The sequence below is a fragment of the Manis pentadactyla genome, chromosome 7, assembly GCF_030020395.1.
Source record: "Manis pentadactyla isolate mManPen7 chromosome 7, mManPen7.hap1, whole genome shotgun sequence".
Classification (NCBI taxonomy): Eukaryota; Metazoa; Chordata; class Mammalia; order Pholidota; family Manidae; genus Manis; species Manis pentadactyla.
This window is the reverse complement of record NC_080025.1, coordinates 47,914,023-47,934,169: the sequence shown is the minus strand read 5'-3', so window position 1 is coordinate 47,934,169 and position 20,147 is coordinate 47,914,023. Positions and strand designations below refer to the sequence as shown.

The 20,147-nt window shown below is 50.4% G+C and overlaps 1 protein-coding gene across 1 annotated transcript in view; it reads right to left on the bottom strand.

Annotated features, from left to right (window-relative positions):
* Window positions 1-20,147, bottom strand: part of PKD1L1 (polycystin 1 like 1, transient receptor potential channel interacting) — a 96,853-nt gene that overhangs the window by 11,957 nt on the left and 64,749 nt on the right. The window contains exons 33-46 of the mRNA XM_057504962.1: window positions 19,498-19,617; window positions 19,340-19,409; window positions 18,929-18,975; window positions 18,821-18,835; window positions 17,790-17,910; window positions 16,263-16,401; window positions 15,386-15,470; window positions 14,856-15,032; window positions 13,206-13,324; window positions 7,293-7,403; window positions 2,887-3,010; window positions 2,045-2,128; window positions 1,318-1,490; window positions 200-434 (exon numbers count right to left, since the gene is read on the bottom strand). Of these exons, the coding sequence (XP_057360945.1) occupies window positions 200-434; window positions 1,318-1,490; window positions 2,045-2,128; window positions 2,887-3,010; window positions 7,293-7,403; window positions 13,206-13,324; window positions 14,856-15,032; window positions 15,386-15,470; window positions 16,263-16,401; window positions 17,790-17,910; window positions 18,821-18,835; window positions 18,929-18,975; window positions 19,340-19,409; window positions 19,498-19,617 (1,620 nt within the window). The remainder of the gene's footprint in view (window positions 1-199; window positions 435-1,317; window positions 1,491-2,044; window positions 2,129-2,886; window positions 3,011-7,292; window positions 7,404-13,205; window positions 13,325-14,855; window positions 15,033-15,385; window positions 15,471-16,262; window positions 16,402-17,789; window positions 17,911-18,820; window positions 18,836-18,928; window positions 18,976-19,339; window positions 19,410-19,497; window positions 19,618-20,147) is intronic.

Genomic DNA, 20,147 nt, shown 5'->3' with positions numbered 1-20,147 from the left:
CTTGTGGATAGATGCCAGGCAAGCTAATTTATTGCTCTGGGGAGCAACAATGGTGGGCTTGTTCCTCCAGGCCTTGGGGCAACCGGTGCCTCTTCATACGGCAAGCATGCATGGAAGCCATCCCGTGCCCGGCCCGGGGCAAGAGTGAGCTCCCTTGGACCCTGCGCTCCACAGGCAGGCGGAGTGGCCAGGGGCTCACCTCAGGAAGTGTGCGGAGGTACCACCTGGCTGAGTCGCTGTGGAAGACAGTGACTGACTCCACCACAGAGGAGAAGGTGAGGTCCCCGGCTGGGAGCACCTCGGAGCTCAGGGACACGCTGGAGAAGAGCTGGGTTGCAGGGTTGTAGAGGGCAAAGTGCACAGACATAGCCCTGGTATGCTGGTCCACCCGTCTGCTGGCCCTTAGTCTGGTCAGGGCTGCATGGGCCTCCGACCTGCAAGAGAGTGAGGCTCCAGGTGGGGGACCCCAACAGAGCACCAGCCCAGGCCCTGTGCTGGGTTCATGGGCCTACGCACAAGGCCTCTGTGTCTTCTTACCCCTCAAACATCAGCTGTACCTCTGTCCTTGCCAGGACCCTCAGGCAGAGGGAGTCCTGGGGCAGGGAGACCTTCCATTTCCCATAGGAGAGGCAATGTCCTTACAAGGACCCTGGAATGTTCATTTCCTTTCTCTGCTATAGACTTACCATTGGAAAGAAGCTACCTTTTGCCAGTCTGTGTTTAGTAACAATTGGATAACTGGGGGTTTAGTGTTAGTAAAAGGCACACGTGCTGTTAACTGACACAGGGCCTCCCGTTGGTCTTGGACAACCGGTGTCACCCCAGGTGCAGCGCAATCCCACCCCACCTGAGGCAACACTGTCCCAGCTGCCAGCGAGGGAACAGGCTGGCACATAGTGGATAGTGGCTGCAGCGGGTATGGACTCATCTGAGCCTCTGTCCTCATCTACACGATGTGGTTTGGATGGAGGCCGGCCCACTTCACCATCACGTGAGGAGTTAGTGGGCCTCTCGGCATCCGGCTCAGCACAAAGCCAGCACAGGACAAATGGCCATTGGGTATCCATGACCTCCAGGTCCTCCAGCAAATGCTGAAGGAGTTTTGGGCTCATTCCTCTTGTGTCCTTGGACTGAAGGCCAGAGTTGCTTTCTACTTGTGTCATGGTTCAAGTGCCCGGCAGGCGCCTCCTGTCACTTCACTGTGACAGCAAGCCTTGCTCTCACCCCGAGGACTGCCAGGCCGCCTCACGTCTAGCCAGCCCTGCTTGAGCAGCCCATGGGCAGGTGTGGGAGAGCTGACCCCTGAGTCACACTGACCTTGTGCTGCCCAGGCTGAGCACACAGTCCTCCCAGGACCCACAGCCCCAGGTGCCACTGGGGGCCAGACTCTGGATCACTGGATCTGTCACAGAAGGCATCCCAGGGCCTCCAACTTTGGGGCCACATGAAGGGAGGGCATCTTGGACTGGCGCTGAGAAGGGGCTGGGAAGCTGTGGAGGAAAGTGCCCACAGGAAAGGGGTTAGGATGCATGTTTCAAAGCCCACGCTGCATACTGACCACACAGGGGTACATGACTGTCCCGGAAGGTGAGCTGTGCTCCCTCAGAGCCCCCTCATGGTCCCCTGGCTGCAGCCTAAGCTGGCAGGGTCACGCTCCACCATGGAAACGCTGGTGCCTGCAGTGCCTGTCCGTCTGGGCCAGGGCACTGGGGGAGCGGCTATCCTAGGACGATGTAGGTGAAGACCTTCTTCACACACCCCAATCCATTTGGAAATGGTACATGAATATTCTACTTTCAGACATTTTAGATCAAAATATCCTGGTTTTGCATCGAATGCCAGGACAGGCAGAGAAATTGGGAGAGTTTGTCAAGAGGAAGAGAACAGGAAGGTGGAGGTCCAGCCCCCAGGCGCCATGTTGACAATTTCGGGTCATGGGCAGGCACTCATTGGTGATCTGATTGGTTTGCTGGTTTCTTGCCTGAATGTCTCCTGGGCTTTTCTAATTCAATGTATTTTTAGAAATAAAAAGAGAGGATCTTACCTTGCATAAACTCCCAGGAGGAACTCGTAGGTGTTTAATTAGCAATGTGCCTACTAGGTAGCAGTTTCCCCCCAGAGCTCCAGGCTGGAAAAAGAACAAAGTGCGTGCACTGAACACAGGGCCACTCAGAACATTGTCACACTGCAGCACCAGCAGGGCGCAGGGCCTCTGGATAGCCTCAGCCACCAGCTGGAGGTCAGAATTCTACTTTCCTTTTAAAAACACCCTGAGGTTTTAACCAACATTCTGAGAAAGGCAGGACCTACCTTCCCAGTGTTTGTACCAAATTAGAATAATCTCTTCATCTTTTTCTAAAGTTTCCCCAGTGTCACCCCATGCAACTACATAGAATACAAAAGCAGAATGAAAATTACAGTTTGAGGAATGCAGGACAAAGTCATTTAATTTTTAAAAAGAAAATAAAAGATGACTGAGAAATGGGCTTATACAAAATGCACAGTCACTGGTAACTTTATCTCCAGAATTTGGAAGCAGCCTTGCCTCCTTCTGGAAGCTTCCTGGATGCTCCCATCTTAGGGAGCCCCTCCTCTGTCCCAGAGGTGTCCTGTGTCCCTATGTCACAGCATCTGGCCTTCCAGCCCCCACGGCCCACATGCTCCTGGGCACTTGCTACACTCCTGTGTCTGGCTCTGGCCTGGCAAATGCAGGCATAAGGAATGGCAGGTGGGGTGTGGGGGGCATAGAAAGGGCAGGGGCTACATGCACACACAGCAGAGAGCCACCTAGCAGTCATTCCACACACAGAGTAGGGCAAAACAAATATTTCTGATGGCTTCACCCTACTGGGAGGTGCACCCTGTGAAGAGCAGATGGAGGCCCACCTGAGCGCCTGAAGAGCTGGCTGTGGAGGAACCCCTGGGGTACAGGCTGTCCAGCAGTGTGCTCAGGCTCCAGCCCCACCACTCATCCACACTTTGCAGGCCCCTGGAGGAGCTCCTGGCACCTCTTGATGCAAAAGCAGAAACAAAAAGTTATTTTTCTCTAATATATCTTTCAGGTGCCTGCAGGAATTAATGCAATGCCATCTACAGTGTGAGGTACCCAACCCTGGAAAGTGTTCTGCTCCTCAGTGAGGATGGAAGACAGAACAGCGATGGAGTGGTGTCCATTCACTCACCCATGCACTCAGCAAATGTCATTGCAATGCCCATGTACCTGGCCCTCTTTTAGGCACCAGGGAGAGAGGGGTCAAATCCCTGACCTCTTGTGAGGAAACAAGCAGCAAATAAAATCAGCAAGCAACACACACACCATGTTAGTGGTGAACACTGAGAAGGGAGACTAAGCAGGGGAGACAGAAGTGGTGGGGTGGGCCAGTGGGAATTTCAGTTCAGGGGGCCACAGAACACGTCAACACCAGGTTTCAGCCCAGACCTGAAGGAATGGATAAATGGGTCACAAGGAGACAAGAACTATCAGGCAAACGCCTGGACAGCATGTGCAGGTCTGTGGAGGGAGGGGCTTGGAGGCCAGTGTGGCCCATGCCGAGGATCTGAGCGCAGGAGTGGCAGCAGAAGGCAGTCCTTTCCCTACACGCCTGCCCACTCCAGCACCCAGAGAGCGCACCCCTGCCTGCCTCCTGGATACGGGCATGAGCTCTAGGTGGGGGGGGGGGGCACAGATCAAATGCCGCCTTGGCACAGCAGGGAGTCGACAAAGGCTAGTCGGTTTGCTTCCCAATTGATTTATTTTGTAGCTTTTTAGGTCTGCATCACTTTCTATCATGCAACTGACTTACGGGAGCACTGAAATCATTTCAAACTGACAAGGCTGACCATTTTCACTGTTCAAACAAAGCAGTAAACCACGTTCAAAGACCTTAGCCACTCACTGTAGCGTCAGGAGCACAATTTGGCTCCAAGCTGCAGCTGAGGGGAAAAGGAAGAAGTTAAATTTCCACGGAGAACGCAAAGTACTTCTCCCCTAACTCAAAACACCTCCCCGCATGTGGCTTCACACTAAGGACACCAAGTAACAGCAAGGATGGGGTCCTTGCCACCATCCCCACAGCCGCTGGCTCGGTTCCACCAGGTATGTCCAGGAAAAGGGGAGGCCATAGGCCTTCTCAGGGACAGTCACGGTGTTGGAAAGTGATGCGAAGTTAGAAAAGGATATAAACTCAAGTCATCCAAGTCACAGCTTAACTGGTCTGCCGGTTGCAGTGACCGAATCTGACCAGTGAGAAGGACTGACTATGAGCTCTTCATGGGCCGTGTGGTTGTGCGCTTGCACCAGAAGGCAGTGGGGGGGTGGGGGGGCTGTAGGTAGGGGCGACTCCCGGGAGGGCCGCCCAAGCCTCTCCCCAGCTCGACCCTCCCCAAGCTGGTGTGAACAGGCCAGGGTGGTGGCAGGTGCTACAAGGTCGGTGCTTTTGCTCCTGCAGAGCCATCTGGGGATGTTTAGCCCACAGCCTGGGGACTAAGTACTGGTAAGCATTTACAGCAGGTACTCAACCGAAAGCAGGTTTTTCCTGTCTTCACAGAGAGGCTACTTCCCCATTCATGACCTTGACTTGATGGTTCCTACCTTTTCAGAGCCTGGACTATGCAGGCCCTTTATTGGGCACTGCTATCAACCCCTCACTGATGGAAATCATGGTCAAACCAGAGCCAGCTGGACCCCACTGGAGCATCCAGGATGAGGTGATGGGCACCCTGGAAGGAGAGTGCATGGGGAGATGCAGCCCTGCAGACGTTCACAATGATGGCCATCTCAACAGCAGAGAATCTGCTCTGGGAAGCGAGACAGTTTGACAGACAGTCCACCTTTACAGACCAATGCTCCCTAATCTACACTTAAAAATAGAGATACAGGCCTTCTGGCATGTTGAGTTTGCACAATTTGGGGAAATACTATCACTTGGGGACACTTGCTCCCTGTGGGATGACATTAAAGGAACCAGGAGAAGAAAGACCTGAAAGTGACGCAGTGACAGACATCACACGCCCAGACTGTGCCCTGCCCACGCCTCATTCTGACTCACTTCGAGGCAGGTAGCGAACTGAACAATCTGAATATCCTCACTCAGTATCGAGTAGAGCATGTAGCTAAAGCAGGCCTGCAATGCCAGGTCAGTGATGAAAAGATGTAAAAGAGACCAGCAGTTATTTTCCACTTACGGCACCTGGACAGAGGTACTCTTTCATTTACTGGTGCTTTGTTTGTCAGTGTATCGTTGTTTTACTTGGAATTTCATGAAGACTTGAATGAGTTGAGAAAGACTTCAAATAAAACTTAAATGTGATAGAATCCAATAACACGGTCACTTTTTATGAAGACAAATCAGGCAGCCCCTGTGTCCCCTTTGCAGATAGGGATGTCCAGGCTCAGCCGGAGGACTTGCCTAAGTCACCTGCTAACCAGCAGAGCACTAGAAGCCTGGTTCTGAATCCAGCCCAGTCAGTTGCCCCACTGCCCTTCCCTCCTTCCACCTGGGATGCTGGCAAAAGTGGGACGTGGGGTGCTCCTGATGGGGGTGATGTGGGGTGATGGCCATCTCAACAGCAGGATCAGGCCCCAGTGCAGGTAGAGTGAGGGTGCACTCTGAGCAGCTCATTACAGATCGGGACCCGTAAATATCCCTGCCTGGTGGCCAGCGGGTCCATAAGTAGTGAGGTTTCACAACCTTGTGGCAATGCAGGTCTACGCACACCCACAGACTCAAGCATGTCACTTGCTCTGCGCGTGGGACAGAGCACAGAGTATCCCAGCTGCGATGTTCCTGATTTGAGTATCAAATAACAACCCATATGAGGAACGTGTCAAGTAATGCTGACTTGCAAAATGTGAGAAAAAAAAACAGCAAAGCAAGAAATCTCTCAGGTGTAGAGTTCCATTTCCAGAACCACACCAATGGTCATTTTGATTTGTGCACAGCGCCACCTGCCGGTACAAACTGCGCCTGCACAGGTGGCAGAGCCAAAAAGTTAGCTACCAATGGAAAGAACCGCTGTTTTTGCAAATAGAGGGGCAGAAAACACTACTTGATTTCAGGCGAGGATGTTCGCCAGCAGCGGTTTGGATTGCTGAGCTATGGAGAATCCAACTTGTTAACTGGGGTGTCCAAGTCCTACATAATTGACGTGTCCTCAATCTGCATTCATTTGCCAACACCCTGGTGGGCACCAATCACCCTCTTTCACAGAAGATAAAAATAAACAAGCCCTTAAATTAAATTGATTTGCCAGCTACCCATCCCTACCAAAACATATCCAACAAAAATAATTCACATCAAATTGAATGACTGAGTCAAAAGCAACATACTCATAGGGAAGCTACAGGAATGTGTTAAGTATTCTCCAAAGAAAGCAAGCCTTGGAGCACATTGTTTTAGTTCTGCCACCTACAACATAATAAAGAATCAAATGAATTCATATCATACACTTGACAATTTAGAGCCAAATGCTTTGAAAGAACTCTCAAACTGAATATTTTTGGCAGGTGAAAACAGTCATTTAATACAAATTTTCAAAAAAATGGAGTGCCGTATGAGATGTACAGCTTGATTATAATTTGCACCCCAATTACAGAAACACTAAAACATGGAGAAGAAATACAACACAACAGAATGTAGTCAGTGGTCTCTCTGGGTGGTGGCATATGGAAATCTCTCTGCTTCCTCTTTTTCATTTTAACCTGCAGTGAACATCTACTACTTATAATAGCAGGAAGAAACAAATGAACACTTGAGAATGGGAGGGGGGTAATAGAAATTCTGAGCTATTTCTCGTGAACTGCAACAGTTCACAGAAAATTTCTTTGACTAAAGAACTCAGATGCTTTCTAAAAAAGAAACTGCAACACCCTATTTCAGCACAGAGCTTAACGTGCCTTGAAATATCATGGTTTCACTATTTGCCAAACTGAGATACTGTAAACATGACCAAGTCCCAAGTCTGCACATGGCAGTTACCTGTTACCAGTGGGGAAAATAGTGTCCTCGAGACACTTTGACTACTCTTCCCATTTTTCCTATGTGGGGCAGTGGTGAAGAGGGCCTTAGTCTTACAAAAACATGATGTCCCAGGACAGTGATCCCGTGGTGTGGAGGATCTGCTTCTCTACAGTCTGTATGAGCAGACAGACATCATTCCCTCAAAGTAATGAAGTACAGGACCCCTTGCCCTGGCACCCTGAGCTCTGGGCCCCATAGGCACATGCTGGCCATGCCCAGATCACTCCTAGTGCTGTGGCCCCAGATGTAGAGAAGGTCACCTGAACAACCTACCTTGTAAACTCATTCCGGATAGCTTGATTGAGAGCCTGTTCATCTCGGGAGAATTGCCCATATGTTAAAAACAAGTGCAGAAGCAGTATGAAGGTGTACATGGCAATGTCCCTGTAAAACAGAGATTTTAAAATTAGCATCCTCACACACTCAGTGTGCACGGATCCAGCAAAACATTATTTATTTATTTATTTCATTAAGGTATCATTGATATACAGTCTTATGAAGGTTTCACAAGAAAAACAATGTGGTTATTACATTCACCCTTATTATTGAGTACCCCCCATACCCCACTGCAGTCACTGTCCATCAGTGTAGTAAGATGCCAGAGTTCCTATTTGCCTTCTCTGAGCTACACTGTCTTCTTCTTGACTCCACACATACCATGTGCAACAGTCATGATACCCTACAATCCCCTTCTCCCTCCCTTCCCACCCACCCTCTCCCACCCCTCCCCTTTGGTAACCGCTAGTCCTTTCTTAGAGTCTGTGAATCTGCTGCTATTTTGTTCCTTCAGTTTTTCCAGCAAAATATTTTTAATGGAATTTTAACCAGGCTTTTAAATCCCCAGGCAGGAATTTTTGGGAAAGGTGTGAGCATTTATTTGTACATTGACAACCAATTTTCCTAAAATCATTTCTGAAAAAAGACTCCCCTTCCTCCAAGGAATTGTCTTTGTGCCTTTGCCAGTTGAGCATATTTGCACAGATCTCTTTCTGGGCTACCTGTACTGTTCCTGATGGACAGGTCGGTCCTGTGAGCATTTCTACGCTGGCTTAGTTATCATGCCTTCAGAGTGTCCTGCAGTTGGGCAGCGTCAGTCCAATGGCTTTATTCCATGTCAGAATTGTTTCGGTTATTCTGGTTCCTTGGCTTTCCACATATACATTTTAGAATCAGCTTGTTACTAACTACAAGAAAGCTCTTGGGAGTTGGTGGGATCAAACTGATAAGAATCAACACTTTTGCACTGCCAAGTCTACCAATCCATGAACACAGTGTGTGGCCCATTGCTTTATTATCTGTGATTTCTTTCATTAGTGTTTTTGGTTTTCAGCAAATTCTGCATGTTTAATCAGATTTATAACTAAGCATTTCTTTGGTGCATTGTAGATGGTACTGCTTTTTCAATTTTCAGTTCCAACTGTTCATTGCTGGCATTTGGGAACATGGTTGACAGTTTATTGAATTTCACCCTGTAACTTTTTAACATTCTCCAATTAGTTCTAGAAGCCTTTCTTGTAGACTATTTGGGATTTTCTGTATAGCCTCTTCATGTCATTTGCCAAGAGGCTGTTTTATTTCTTCCTTTCAAATCTGTAAGCCTTTTATTTACTTTACCTACCCACTGCATTGGTTCGGACTTCTGACTTGCGGTCTAACGAGAGCGGTAAGAGAGGACATCCTCACCTTGCTTCGGTTTGAATAAGCACTCGCTGTTGGTCTAAGCCTGAGTGAGGTGCAGGGTTTTCACAGACACTCTGTGAGCCTGGGAAGCTCCTCTATGCCTAGTTTGCAGAAACCATTTTCCCTGTGAAGGACTGTTGGGTGCACTCTTCTGTATCTATGGAGGTGACCACACAGTCCTCCTGGCATCCTGTTAAGGTGGTGGGCTACATGAACTACTTTCTTCTCGTTCAACCTGTGGGCGGCACCTCCATCTCTGTTTGGTTTCTTTGTCATTTATTTGTTGAGAAAATGTTATTTTTGTGCTGTAGACTCCCTTCCCACGGGGTCCCTGAGTGCGCTCTCAGGTGAACTGCAGGTTGGCACACAGCCAGATCACACCCAGATGGGGCTTTTCGGATAGTCTGCCTCATAGGTGATGTGTTTTCCATCAGGAGGCACATGTCTGGTTCCTTCCTTCTCTTTTCTTTGTGTTGGACTTTGTTGATGATTAAGGCTTAGACTCATTAATTCATTAAAGACTGGGAAAAGGTCAGGTTCTGATTCTATCATGTTACCTTCTTCCATTAGCTGGAATACTGCTATCAAGAGAAACATACGATTTCCCTGGGGATTAGTTTGTACAGGGAAAGAGGATTGGTAATGTCATTACCAGTTTTTTTCAAAGCTGGGTCCAGAGTATTTGCCAAGACTGATCAGTTACATTTTTATGTTATCACAAACAAGGCTTTACATATATTTGATGAGTTTCAGTTCACTGTAGTTGCAATTTCTGATATGATGTCAAATTACCCATCTTTGACCCAGTGAGCCTCTTCAAACTGGCTTCCAAGGCCTGTAGTCATTCATTACCTCCTTGCTTAAGAAATGTTCCAGGCTTATTTTGTACATGTTCTGCCACAGACTGAATTCCAGGAATTCCAACAATGCCTGATTCTTTTCAGTAGAAAATGGAATTTTCCACCATTTGAAACCAGATTTCAAAATCTGGGTGCTGTGGGTACCCATGGCTCACAGGCTGTTTAAGGCCTTTTCTTGGTGGACAGACCTAGACAATATTTTTTCCCCTTAACTTCCTGCTCAAACTCAGGTCTATGGGATTTTAACTTCACAATTTCAAATCTGTACCTCCTGTCTCCCACACCGAGGATCTTAGCTTCAAGAACACCAGGAAGCTTCAAGTCACAGAATTCCTCATTTGCTTTATCCCACAACAATCAACTATCAGAATAAGGACAGCAATGCTCTGCAATAACACAGCGAATGAAAACAGATTTATGACTTTTTCCCTTAATTTGTTTCTGTCCTCAGGGGCTGGGCTTGTAAGGTCAAATTTTTTAATCTTAACACAAGTTTTTGAAAATCCTATTCCTTCTCTCCTCCATAAGGAAGTTCTTTCTGAAGTGATATGAGCTATCTTTCCTTGTTTGTTTTATTTAGGATAAGCAGATGCATGTAGATTAGATTAGTATCTCCTTCTGTTCAGTGGCTGGCAGGTTAATGCTCTTTTCTACCTTGCTTCCCTCCTGCAACAGATCCCAGAGGCCTCTCCCACATCTGTGCAGACAGACCTGGGATTTCTTACAGCTGAGTACTACCCCTCTGGGCCCTGGGCCCGATGAGGACATCGGGGTGATTTCCAGGCTGTTTCTGTTCTGAAGGTCCTGCATCAAGTCTCATACCTGTGTTTTCCCTGAGATTTGCAGATTCCCCACACGTGGCATCATTCCACATTCACACCAACACTGTACTCTGGCATCTCTTTTCCCTTGGCCCTCTAACCATGGTATGTGGTCACATTTCTAGATTTTTGCAGTTTTAATTTGCAGTTCTCATATGATAAGTGAAGTGCCATTTGCATTTGTTTTTTCTGTGAATTGTCTGTTCAATTCTTGAGCACATCTTGAGTCATGGGTTCCTTCCATTTTTTTGAAGATCTTTATATGTTAAGATTAGACCTGTGTCTGTTACAAGTATTTTTTCCTAGTTTGTCACTGTCTTTTTACTTTGTGCAGACTATTATTTGCCACAAGTTTATTTTCTTTGTCACATTTGTCACCAAATTTATTTTTCTTTTCCCTTTTTGTTTCTGGATTTCAAGTCACAGGGAAGTTTTCCTCACTCACAGGTCATGGGGAATTTACTCATTCTTCCAGCCAGACCATGTATGGTTTTGTTTTCATATTTAAATCTTTATTCATTTGGAATTGAGTTGTATGTGGTGTGACAAAAGCAGCCGATTTTACTCTTTTCTATGTGACTATTCAGTTTTCTCAATTCCACGTATTAAGAACTCTGTCTTTTCTCTGAGGGCTGAGATGCCACCTGCATCACCTACTAGCCTTGGCATTCGTATGTGAGTCCCTTCCTGAGTTTTCTATTCTGTCTGTGGGCTGTTATTCATGTGCCAGAAACCGTGCTCCTTAAGATGCCTGTAATCTCCTTAATGTCTGCAGAGCCGGCACTGTAAGGTAAATTCTAACCGAAATAAGCAGGCGACGAGAGGCAACAAAGGGCCAGGCAGTTCATTTGAGCGCAATCCTGGGCGATGTTCCCCGGTCTGGCTAGTCACAGGCCGGGGAAGTCACGCTCAGCAGGGCAGGCAGTGAGTTTTTAAAGAAGGTAGGGGAAGGCAGAGCTTAGATTTACAGCGGGCGAGGATTGGCTACCCTAAGGCACATTTTTCAGGTTGGGAGGGGCAGCAGCCGGGGACTTTGGCGCGTCATCAGTGTCCGAGGTGCTCACCCCTCCCTCCGGTGCCTCCAACCTTACAGGCCCCCCACTTGCTCTGCCTGCTGAGGGTTTTCTTGGCCAGCTGTCTGCGTCTGTTCTTCCAAACTAACTTTATAATTGACCAGAACCAGTAAAAAAAAACAAAAAAACAAAAACGTCTGACGGCATTTTATTGGGATCGTGTTAAATTCATAGACTGCTTTTGGAGAGAACTTGAGGAAGAAGCGGTGTTGCGTCCGCTGGCACGTGTTTCCGTGCGCCTGTACCCACATCTGTGCTCTGGCACTGCTTCTATTTTCCTCTGGAAGTTCTGTGCATTTCCCCTTATTCCTGTACCCGAGGGGTTTTGTATTTTATTTAGTTGTTGTGTTGAATAGAGTCTTCTGTCAAATCTTCTACTGGCTTTCATTTGAACATGTGAAGGATATTGGACTTTGTATTTTAATTTTATAACCTGTTACTTCACTTAATTTCCTTACCATCTGTGGTATGTTTTTTTTGTTTTTCAGTTTTCATGACAGACTTTCAGCCATGTCATATGCAAGAAGAGCTGGTTTTGCCATGTCCGCTGTTTCTGACTGCTCCCTGGGTGCACCCATGCCGGTCCCTGGCCCCGGCTGCAGCCTGGTCTCCTGGGAGCTGGACAGAGTGCAAATGCCTCGCACCCCTGTGCTCTCTCAGAGGGACACCACGTTGTCTGCGACAGCCCATGGGCTTTGGGTCCTACTTCTCTGGCACCAGGCACCCCAACACTTTCCCTGCACCCGGTTCCCGGGGTACTCAAGGGTTTCTCCCAGTTGTCTGCCTTTGGGGGCTTGTGGGGGGCAACTTGCCTTCTCATTCTGCAAAAGCACATGTTTTCTGTGGATTTTGTTCTGCTCTCTAATTGCTCCATTTTCAGGGGAAGAGTTGTAGGGATTAAGACTTTTCCTCCACCTGCCCCACAGTTTCTCCCACACTCTCCCTGGAACATGTAACACAACCACAGGTCCACTTTGGGAAACGGTTTGCTTTCTGACGTGTTCCCTCCTTAAGGGGGAGCAAATGGTGCCCATACTGCGATGAAGGGTTTTCAGAAGTTGCTGTTGGTGGTCCCACTGCAGGTTAGCATCATCCTATTTGCAAAGTATCAGCAACTCCCAAATCCTTGCCGAAGTACAGCAGGAGGATTTGAGAGAGCAAATAACATCTAGGATTGAGAGAAAAGACTCAGCTGGTGTTTGCACAAGGTCCTCCATCCACCAGGATGAGGTGGGAGAATGTGTGTCATTGACAGAAACGTGTCTGAGGTCTAGGTGGGGAAGCTGCCATGCATATGGGACATGAGAGGCTTTGTGTCTCATCTCAAAGAAGTTGTGCAGATTTTGCATCAAGCACCATAAATATGTGTGCATATTTTAATATTATTGCTAAATATATGTCACGGGGCTAGCTTGATGCCCCAGGAAAGGCTATTTGTCTTGTGCCTTCCCACTCCCCAGGTGCTCCAGTAGGGAGGCATAAGTCCCAGGCAGCATGCGAAGCACCCACGCGGTGGGGGTCCGCTCCCATTGTGTGCAGCCGTGTGCACTGAGGCCTGAGAACAAGAGTCCTTAACTTCATCACCAGCACCTGCAGACCAAGCTGACACCAGGTGGCCTTGGCCTCCCGTATCCTGACTATGCAGTGGTTGGTTTGAAAAGCATGACTTTGGGGCCAGCAAGGTCACACCTGCTCAGTGCTCCCTACAAAAAAGAAGCTGGGCCAGCCCTGGCCCTGCAGGCCTGCACCCACCTCAGCATCACCTGTGTCCATGCCTCTCTTCTCATCTTCTCCCTGGTGACCCTGAGCTGTGCTGTGGTCGGTGGCCGTGCCCAGCGCAGGCGGCGCACATGTTGCCGGTAAGCCAAGGCCTGTGGGATGAGGGCATGTGAGCTCAGGGCTGCCATGGAGGCCAAGGCCCTGGTGCTCCCATGAACCTGGAACAGTGGCATGGCAGCTCCGCATCCACCCGGGGTTAGGAATGGGCTGCTTTGTGCAGGAGGCATAACCAGGCTGGTGGGCAGTGGCCTGGGAGGAGGGGGCCCAGCTATGAAGTGTGCCCATGTCCCAGGCTGACTCTGTTAGCAGGGTCTCGGCTGGGCCCCCACAGAGTCACCCAAGAGGCCTGTTGGTCACAGTCCAGTGGCAGAGGCAGTTCTGCTCATCTGCTGAGCCAGCACTGGCCAGGTCCTTGGGGCATCTAAGAGGCTAGGGCAGTTACATATGTGGTCCGCTGGGAAGCTGGGGCTATGGGGCCCGTGGATTTCACAGTGCTGGCAGGCAGTGGCCACGGGGTCAGCCTGGCTGGGGGTGCTGCAGCCCTCAGGTGGGCGGGCAGCGGTGCTGGATCAGGGCACATCCATGGAAGGAAGCTTACCTGTGGCTGAGACCACAGGAAGACAAGGGACAAGGCAGCATGGCAGGTGTGGCCACATGTGGACACAGCAGAAAGGGGGCCTTAAAGGAAAGTCAAGACCCCAAGGGGTGAGGAAGGCCAGAACATGCAGGGCTCAGAGGCCAACGTGCTGGGGGGCCGGGGGCACCGACAAAGGAATGTGAGTGAGGTTTGGGGCCCAGGCCACTCAAGTGGCCTCGCTCTAATTGCTTCACCACTCCCAGCATCTGTCTTCCTCATCTTACAGATGGAGGCAGCTACGGTCCCACGTCAGGAGGCATGTGAGAGCCCATAACACAATAGCAGGAAGAAAGTGTGCATGAGAAGTTGCAGAAGGGCCAGGATGGAGTAAACGCACCACATATTTATCATGGTCGTGGGTTATGGGAGGAAGGCCTCACAGGTCACCCTGTGCCAGTTTAGCCATCAGGAGCTCCTGGACTCTGAGAGGACAGGAGTGGGGACGAGGTCTGGCTGTCGTGAGCGGTTTATAGCCCCTGTCACAGCTAACTGCCAGCCCATGTGAGGTCGATGCTTGCTGCAGGTCACAGGCACTAACCTAGCAACTGGGTTGTGCATTTCCTCATGGAGTCTGGCCTTTCTCTTCCCTCATGTCATTTGCCCTGCCCGGAGAATGCCACCCACAGGAGGGGAAAAGCAGAGCATGGGAAGGAAGAAAGGACAAAGGGAGGGAGGGTAAGACAGGGGAGGGAGTAAATTTTCTGTGGGTCTATTGAAATGCAAATGGCTCAAAAGTTCTCCAAAATCATGGCCGAGAATTATATTTCTCATTTGCTTCAATATTTTAAAACAAGCCCATTTTCTTGATGCTCTGATTTCTGCAGGGGTGGAATCAAAGTAAGGAACTAGGTGCTGTTTGTTCATCTCCATGTACACTTGTGGGTCTCCAAAATGCAACTGAACTTGAATTCAAAGAGTGAGTTTGTACATGCAAAACCAGGCGGGAGCAGCTCTCTGCAGCCCAGCCTCACGGACAGCATCCACACCTTTTCAACTTCACTTGCACAGAGGGGGACCCCACAGCATGAATGGAGGGGCGTGCAGGTCCTGGGAAGCTCCTCCAGCTCGGCGTCCAGACCCTTGGTAGCTTCTCGTAATGACTCAGTGAAAAAGTGCTTGTCGGCCCTCCTTTTCCAAGCGAAGCCCAGTGCCACGAGGCCGATCTGAGGAGAAGTCAGCCACGGAGTGGGTGCCACGCCATGCCCTGTGGACGTGTCCCCACCTCCTGGTTGGGAGGGGCTGCACTGCCAGCCTAGATACAGGCCAGCGTCACCTGCCTGGGATCCCACCAGAGACCCCCCCCCTCTCTCAGGCTCAGTGGCCTCAAATGGAAATGGGGGTTGAAATGTTTTCCAGGGAAGCATATGAGGGCTGAGCAGCCATGCACAGGACCCGCTTCCCAGGGTTCCTCACCACTCCTTAGTTAAGCTGGGAAGAATGCAGTAGTCCCCAGACCAGAGCCAACCCCCTTTTCAGCCCCTGCTGATGAAGAGTCCACCTGGGGGGCGCTGCTCACCATGAGTGGCTGGGTGATGAAAGCACAGCACAGCACAGAGAGAGCCAGCAGGTACATCCACCCAGCACACCACGTGGGTCCAAACCTGCCAGGAGAGCTTTGTCAGCAACGGCCTGCATGCGCCCAGGGACGCACAATGGGAGGCGGTACAGTGTTGGCACTGGAGGGTGCCTCTCCCTGCCAAGGGGTCGCCAGCCTCCCTGAAGCTGCTGAGCGGGAGATAAGGGAACAGCCAGCACAGAGTGGGCAGAGATGGGAAGGGTGGGTGGTGCTAATAAGGATAATGGTGAATTTCACATGTGCTGAGCACCTAACAGGTGCCAGGCCCTATGCTAACACCATCACATTGAGGATTTCCTTGTTCCTCCAAGAGCCTCATGCATGAGGCACTACAAATATTCCTGTTTCACGGGTGAGCAAACTGAAGCACACAGAGGTTTCTAAGCAACTGGCCCATCATCACAGACGGGGTCAATGCAGGTGGTGGATGGAGCCAGAATGTATGGGATGTACACAGTGACCCCCATCTCGCAGGTGTACACTTTGTCCAAAGACAGGAGGCCATTAAGGATGTACCGGCTCAGAGCCTATCCTCCAGGGAGCTCAGCAGCTGGGCAAGGGTCCTGGGCTTCTTGTAACAGCCAGGACTCCATCCAAGCCAGCTGCTGTCCCACAGCCAGCCAGCCCCAGAGGCCCTTTGGGGTTTGCATGTGTTTCTCTTTCTCCCCAAGGTGATGGAGGTAGAAATTAGACTATGAAAGCAGTAGTCATGTTAGGGGACCACACTGCACGAGCTCCCAGGAACCCAAGATTTCCTTATAAATGTTAGACTTTCCACTCAAAGCCCTGAGGGTATTTGAAAACCTCTGCCACTCACCTGTACCCTAGGAGTCCAGTCCCCAAGCCACAGGCCACGCAGACTATCCCACAAATGGCCCACGCTGCAAAGCTCAACCAAGGCAGCAGGGTCCTTGGCCACCAGAGTGCGGTGAGTCCTTCAAAGCCACTGCAGGGGGCTGAGGAGCCGCAAGGAAGAGGCACATGTTTAAACAGACCTGCTCACTTGCATCCTCACCCAAATGCAGTCATTACTTTTATGTGCCGACTGGACTGGGCCATGGGGGTCCCAGTCATTTGGTGAAGCATTATTCTGGGTGTGTTAAATGAAACTGTTCCTAGACGGGATAGCCATTTAACAGGTGGACCCAGCGTGGGGTGGCCCTATCCAATCAGATGAAGTCCTGAATAGAACAAAAAGGCGGACCTTCCCAGAGTCAGAGGGATTTCCTCTTGCCTGATGGCCTCTGAGCTAGGACATGGGCTGTTTCTGTCTCTGGGCTTGAATGAAACATCGGTTCTCCCAGGCCTTCGGCTTGTTGATAGCAGATCTTGGGACCTCTCGCCTCCATGACTGCATGACTTACTTTCAGTAAATCTTTTTCTATGTATATCTGTATACACCCTATTGGTTCTGTTTCTCTGGAGAAGCTTAATGCCCAGAGATTTGTAGTTTGCCTAACGTGGGGATTTTATGGTTTTACTTTTTCTGTCTTATCTGATCCCTTGGCCTTCCTCACAGACAACTGGTGTCACAGTTCACACTGTTGTGGACTTGGTATTTCTCTGGAGCTTTGCTGGGTCTACACAATGGCTGATTGCATGAAGTGACCACCACCTCCAGCCTGGGAGAAAATGTGGCCATTCTCAGAGCAAAGTGCTGTTTACAATCAGTACTTTCCATCAGAATTATGCCACAGTCTGGGCTATGGTCTGTTGCTATATGTGCCCCACAGTTTATATTTCTCACTAAGAGTAGCAGGGAGGAGGGGCCGCACTGGCACAGTCCACCTCCCGAGAGAGCAGCAACCCCTGCCCACTCTGTTAGCTTCTCTGGAACCAAGGGCACTCTGAGGGCTGCCCCACACCTGCTGCATGGAGTCGCCTGGAGGCCCAGTTTCCCAGGTGATCGCTTCTCTGGGTAGATCCCATTAGGGCCCAGAGGCAGGCAGAAGGCAGTGTTACGCCAGGGCGGCCCTCGTGCACACAGGCTCCGTTGTTCCTGCAGCTCCCTGTCCACAGCTCTGCTCACTGTCCAGCATTGCCTGGAGCTGCAGAGTTATTCACTCTAATTTGCAATAAAAACATTTGAAGCTTCAAATTTCAGAATACTTATAGGAGAGTTAAGAGCCTATTATTGGTTTTCAAAAGACACAACTAAACCCCTACCAGGATACCAGAAATCATCAGGGCTTTGGAATGAAGCTGATGCCTTGGTTTCAGATGGGCCTGGCTTAGACATGATCATATGTTCAGTCATTTGGCCCAACTGTGCAAACCCTGCCTCTCCCAGGGGCCAAGGGGCCAGGCAGGAAGGGCCATGCTGCACACCCACCACCACCGTCACCTTGGGAGCTGACAGCGCAGACGTCACTCATCCCCCTGTTTGCCCGCTGGCCTGGGACAGCTCTGCGGGCCTCCAGCTCAGGGGCAGGACAGGGCCTGGCACTCCCAGAGAGAATGTTACCCTTGAAAAGAAGGTTGACTAGTTAGTGTCCCAGTGCATACAGGGCTCGGTAGAATTTGGGGCCATCACAGTAATGCAGAGTGAGTGAAAGTTTTCTCAGGAGGCAGACATGGCCTGGCCATTCATTAAGCCCCAGGCCTGGGGATGGGCTCTGGGGAGGATACGCAGGCAGCCCGGGGCCAGCTGCTCTGCACCCTGCAGAGAGTGGCGATGGCATTAACTGGCTTGCTGTAACTAGAGGTGACAGCACCTGCCTTCCACAGGCTGTGGACCCACCACAGCAGAGTTCTGTCCACAGCAAGGGGTCAGTGAGGCTCATGGCAGAAGGGCAGAGAGCTGGCTTAGCGTAGGGAGTGGGCAGATCCGAGCAGGACAGCAGTGGGGACACAGGCCTGGGGACCAGCACCATGCTCAGGAGAAGGAGCTTCCACAAGGAGGTAGGGATTCCAAATGATACAGAAGCACATGTGCCCCCAACACTCCCACAGAGAAGAACCCCACCCAACTAGCTGCACAACCACACCAATCCAGAATAAGCCAGGTGGTGATGTGATTCAGTTTCTTTGAACCTGTCCTTCAACCTGCCTAGGTCATAGGTGAGGGCTGGACCATGGGGCACCTGCCTGGAGCCAGCTCCTCTCAGGCCCACCCAGGGACTACAGAGCAGCCAGGCTCATACCCAGGACCCCTGCTTCACTGAGTTTCCCCCACTGGACCTAACAATGCCACTCCTGCTCAGGCCCAGCTTCTAGAACATCTCTTTCTATACCTAGGCGGCTTTCCAAATTCTGCTGGCTGCACCCCTTCCCATCCGGCCTTTGCTCAATGCCTGGATAGCTGCTCCAGCCTGTTCAGGAGCCCTGGCCAGCCTAGCAGGTTTCCGGCGCATCCTTTCCACATCTCTACCCTACCCTGGGCTTGACCACCTGTGGCCAGACCACAGTCAAGGCAGACACCAGAGAAACCTAACTGGTAGCATTTCAGGCCAGAGAGTTAGCACTGTGCACAATTCAGTTTACCTCATACGTCTTCTGTGCACCAGCTGTCCTTCTACAGGAATCAGGGCCTGATTTGAAAAGTCAAATGAATGATGTTAAGCAGGGAGGGAGGGTTCCTGGGAGAGCACTTTCTTCAGGAAACACTGGAAACAGACAGGCTGAAGGCAGGACTAGCCATGGTGTGGTCCTGGTGTGGGCCTGGACGATGCTCAGGTGGCTTTGAAATGAATGAAACCCAGCTGGCCTCACAATGAACACTATGCAAACAGAAGCAAGAGACATGATGCCCACCCAGCAGACCGGCCTTCCCAAGGGTCAGCCACCATGGGGGAGTTTCTCCGACCCCACCGCCACCCCAGACTTCCTCATCTCCCTGCTGCTGTGATTTTAAAGCAAACACCAAACCCCTTTTAAGGGAACATGCAAACTTACCCTGGGCTGCATCCCCCAGTGCTCCTTGCGGGGGCAGGTGTGGCTCTGCCCGGGGAGGCCCACTGGCATCCTGAGGAAGTAAGGCAGTGGTTCTGGTGGGTGTCCCCGCGATGAGGGCCCACCCAGGAGAACAGGGTCATGTGGGTGGGCGCTGATACCTTGCTGAGCCTGAAGAGCAGGGACAAGAGCTGTGCCCCAGGAGAAGCCAGGAGGGCGCACAGGAAACCCGCCCAGAAGGACCCAGCAGTGACATCGCTGGGGCTGGCAGCCCACGGGAGCTGCAGTGACACAACAGAGCAGAGACATCCCTGAAGTAGGCCCGGCTTAACACGTACAGTCATCTTGAAATTACAAGGGTATCTGATGTGAGCATTTCCTTTATAGGAAACTAAAGTTCTCGCTCCCTGAATCATCCCAGAAGAAAAGAAAAATCACGAGGCATATTCTTGTTTTTCTCCTACATGAATCTTTTTGTATTGTACAAACATGTGCTCAGCGTTTTCTTTATGCTGGGTATGCCTCATGCTCCCCTGACTCACCCCTCAACTGACTGCAGTCCTGCAAGGGCACCAACAACCCATTTGTCAATAAAGAGAAAGGCTGAGAGGATCAGACAGCTGGTCGACCTCGGAGGAGTATCCCACCGTAGGGTTCCTGACCATGGCCCGTTCTTGTCCCAGTGGCACAGCTGCTCCTTTACCTATACTTGACGACGTTTCTTAATCATCTTATACATGCTACACACCTGTTATTCTTTTTTTAAAGGATTCTGCCAACCCACTACTGTTACTGCTCTCTGGTGGCCCTG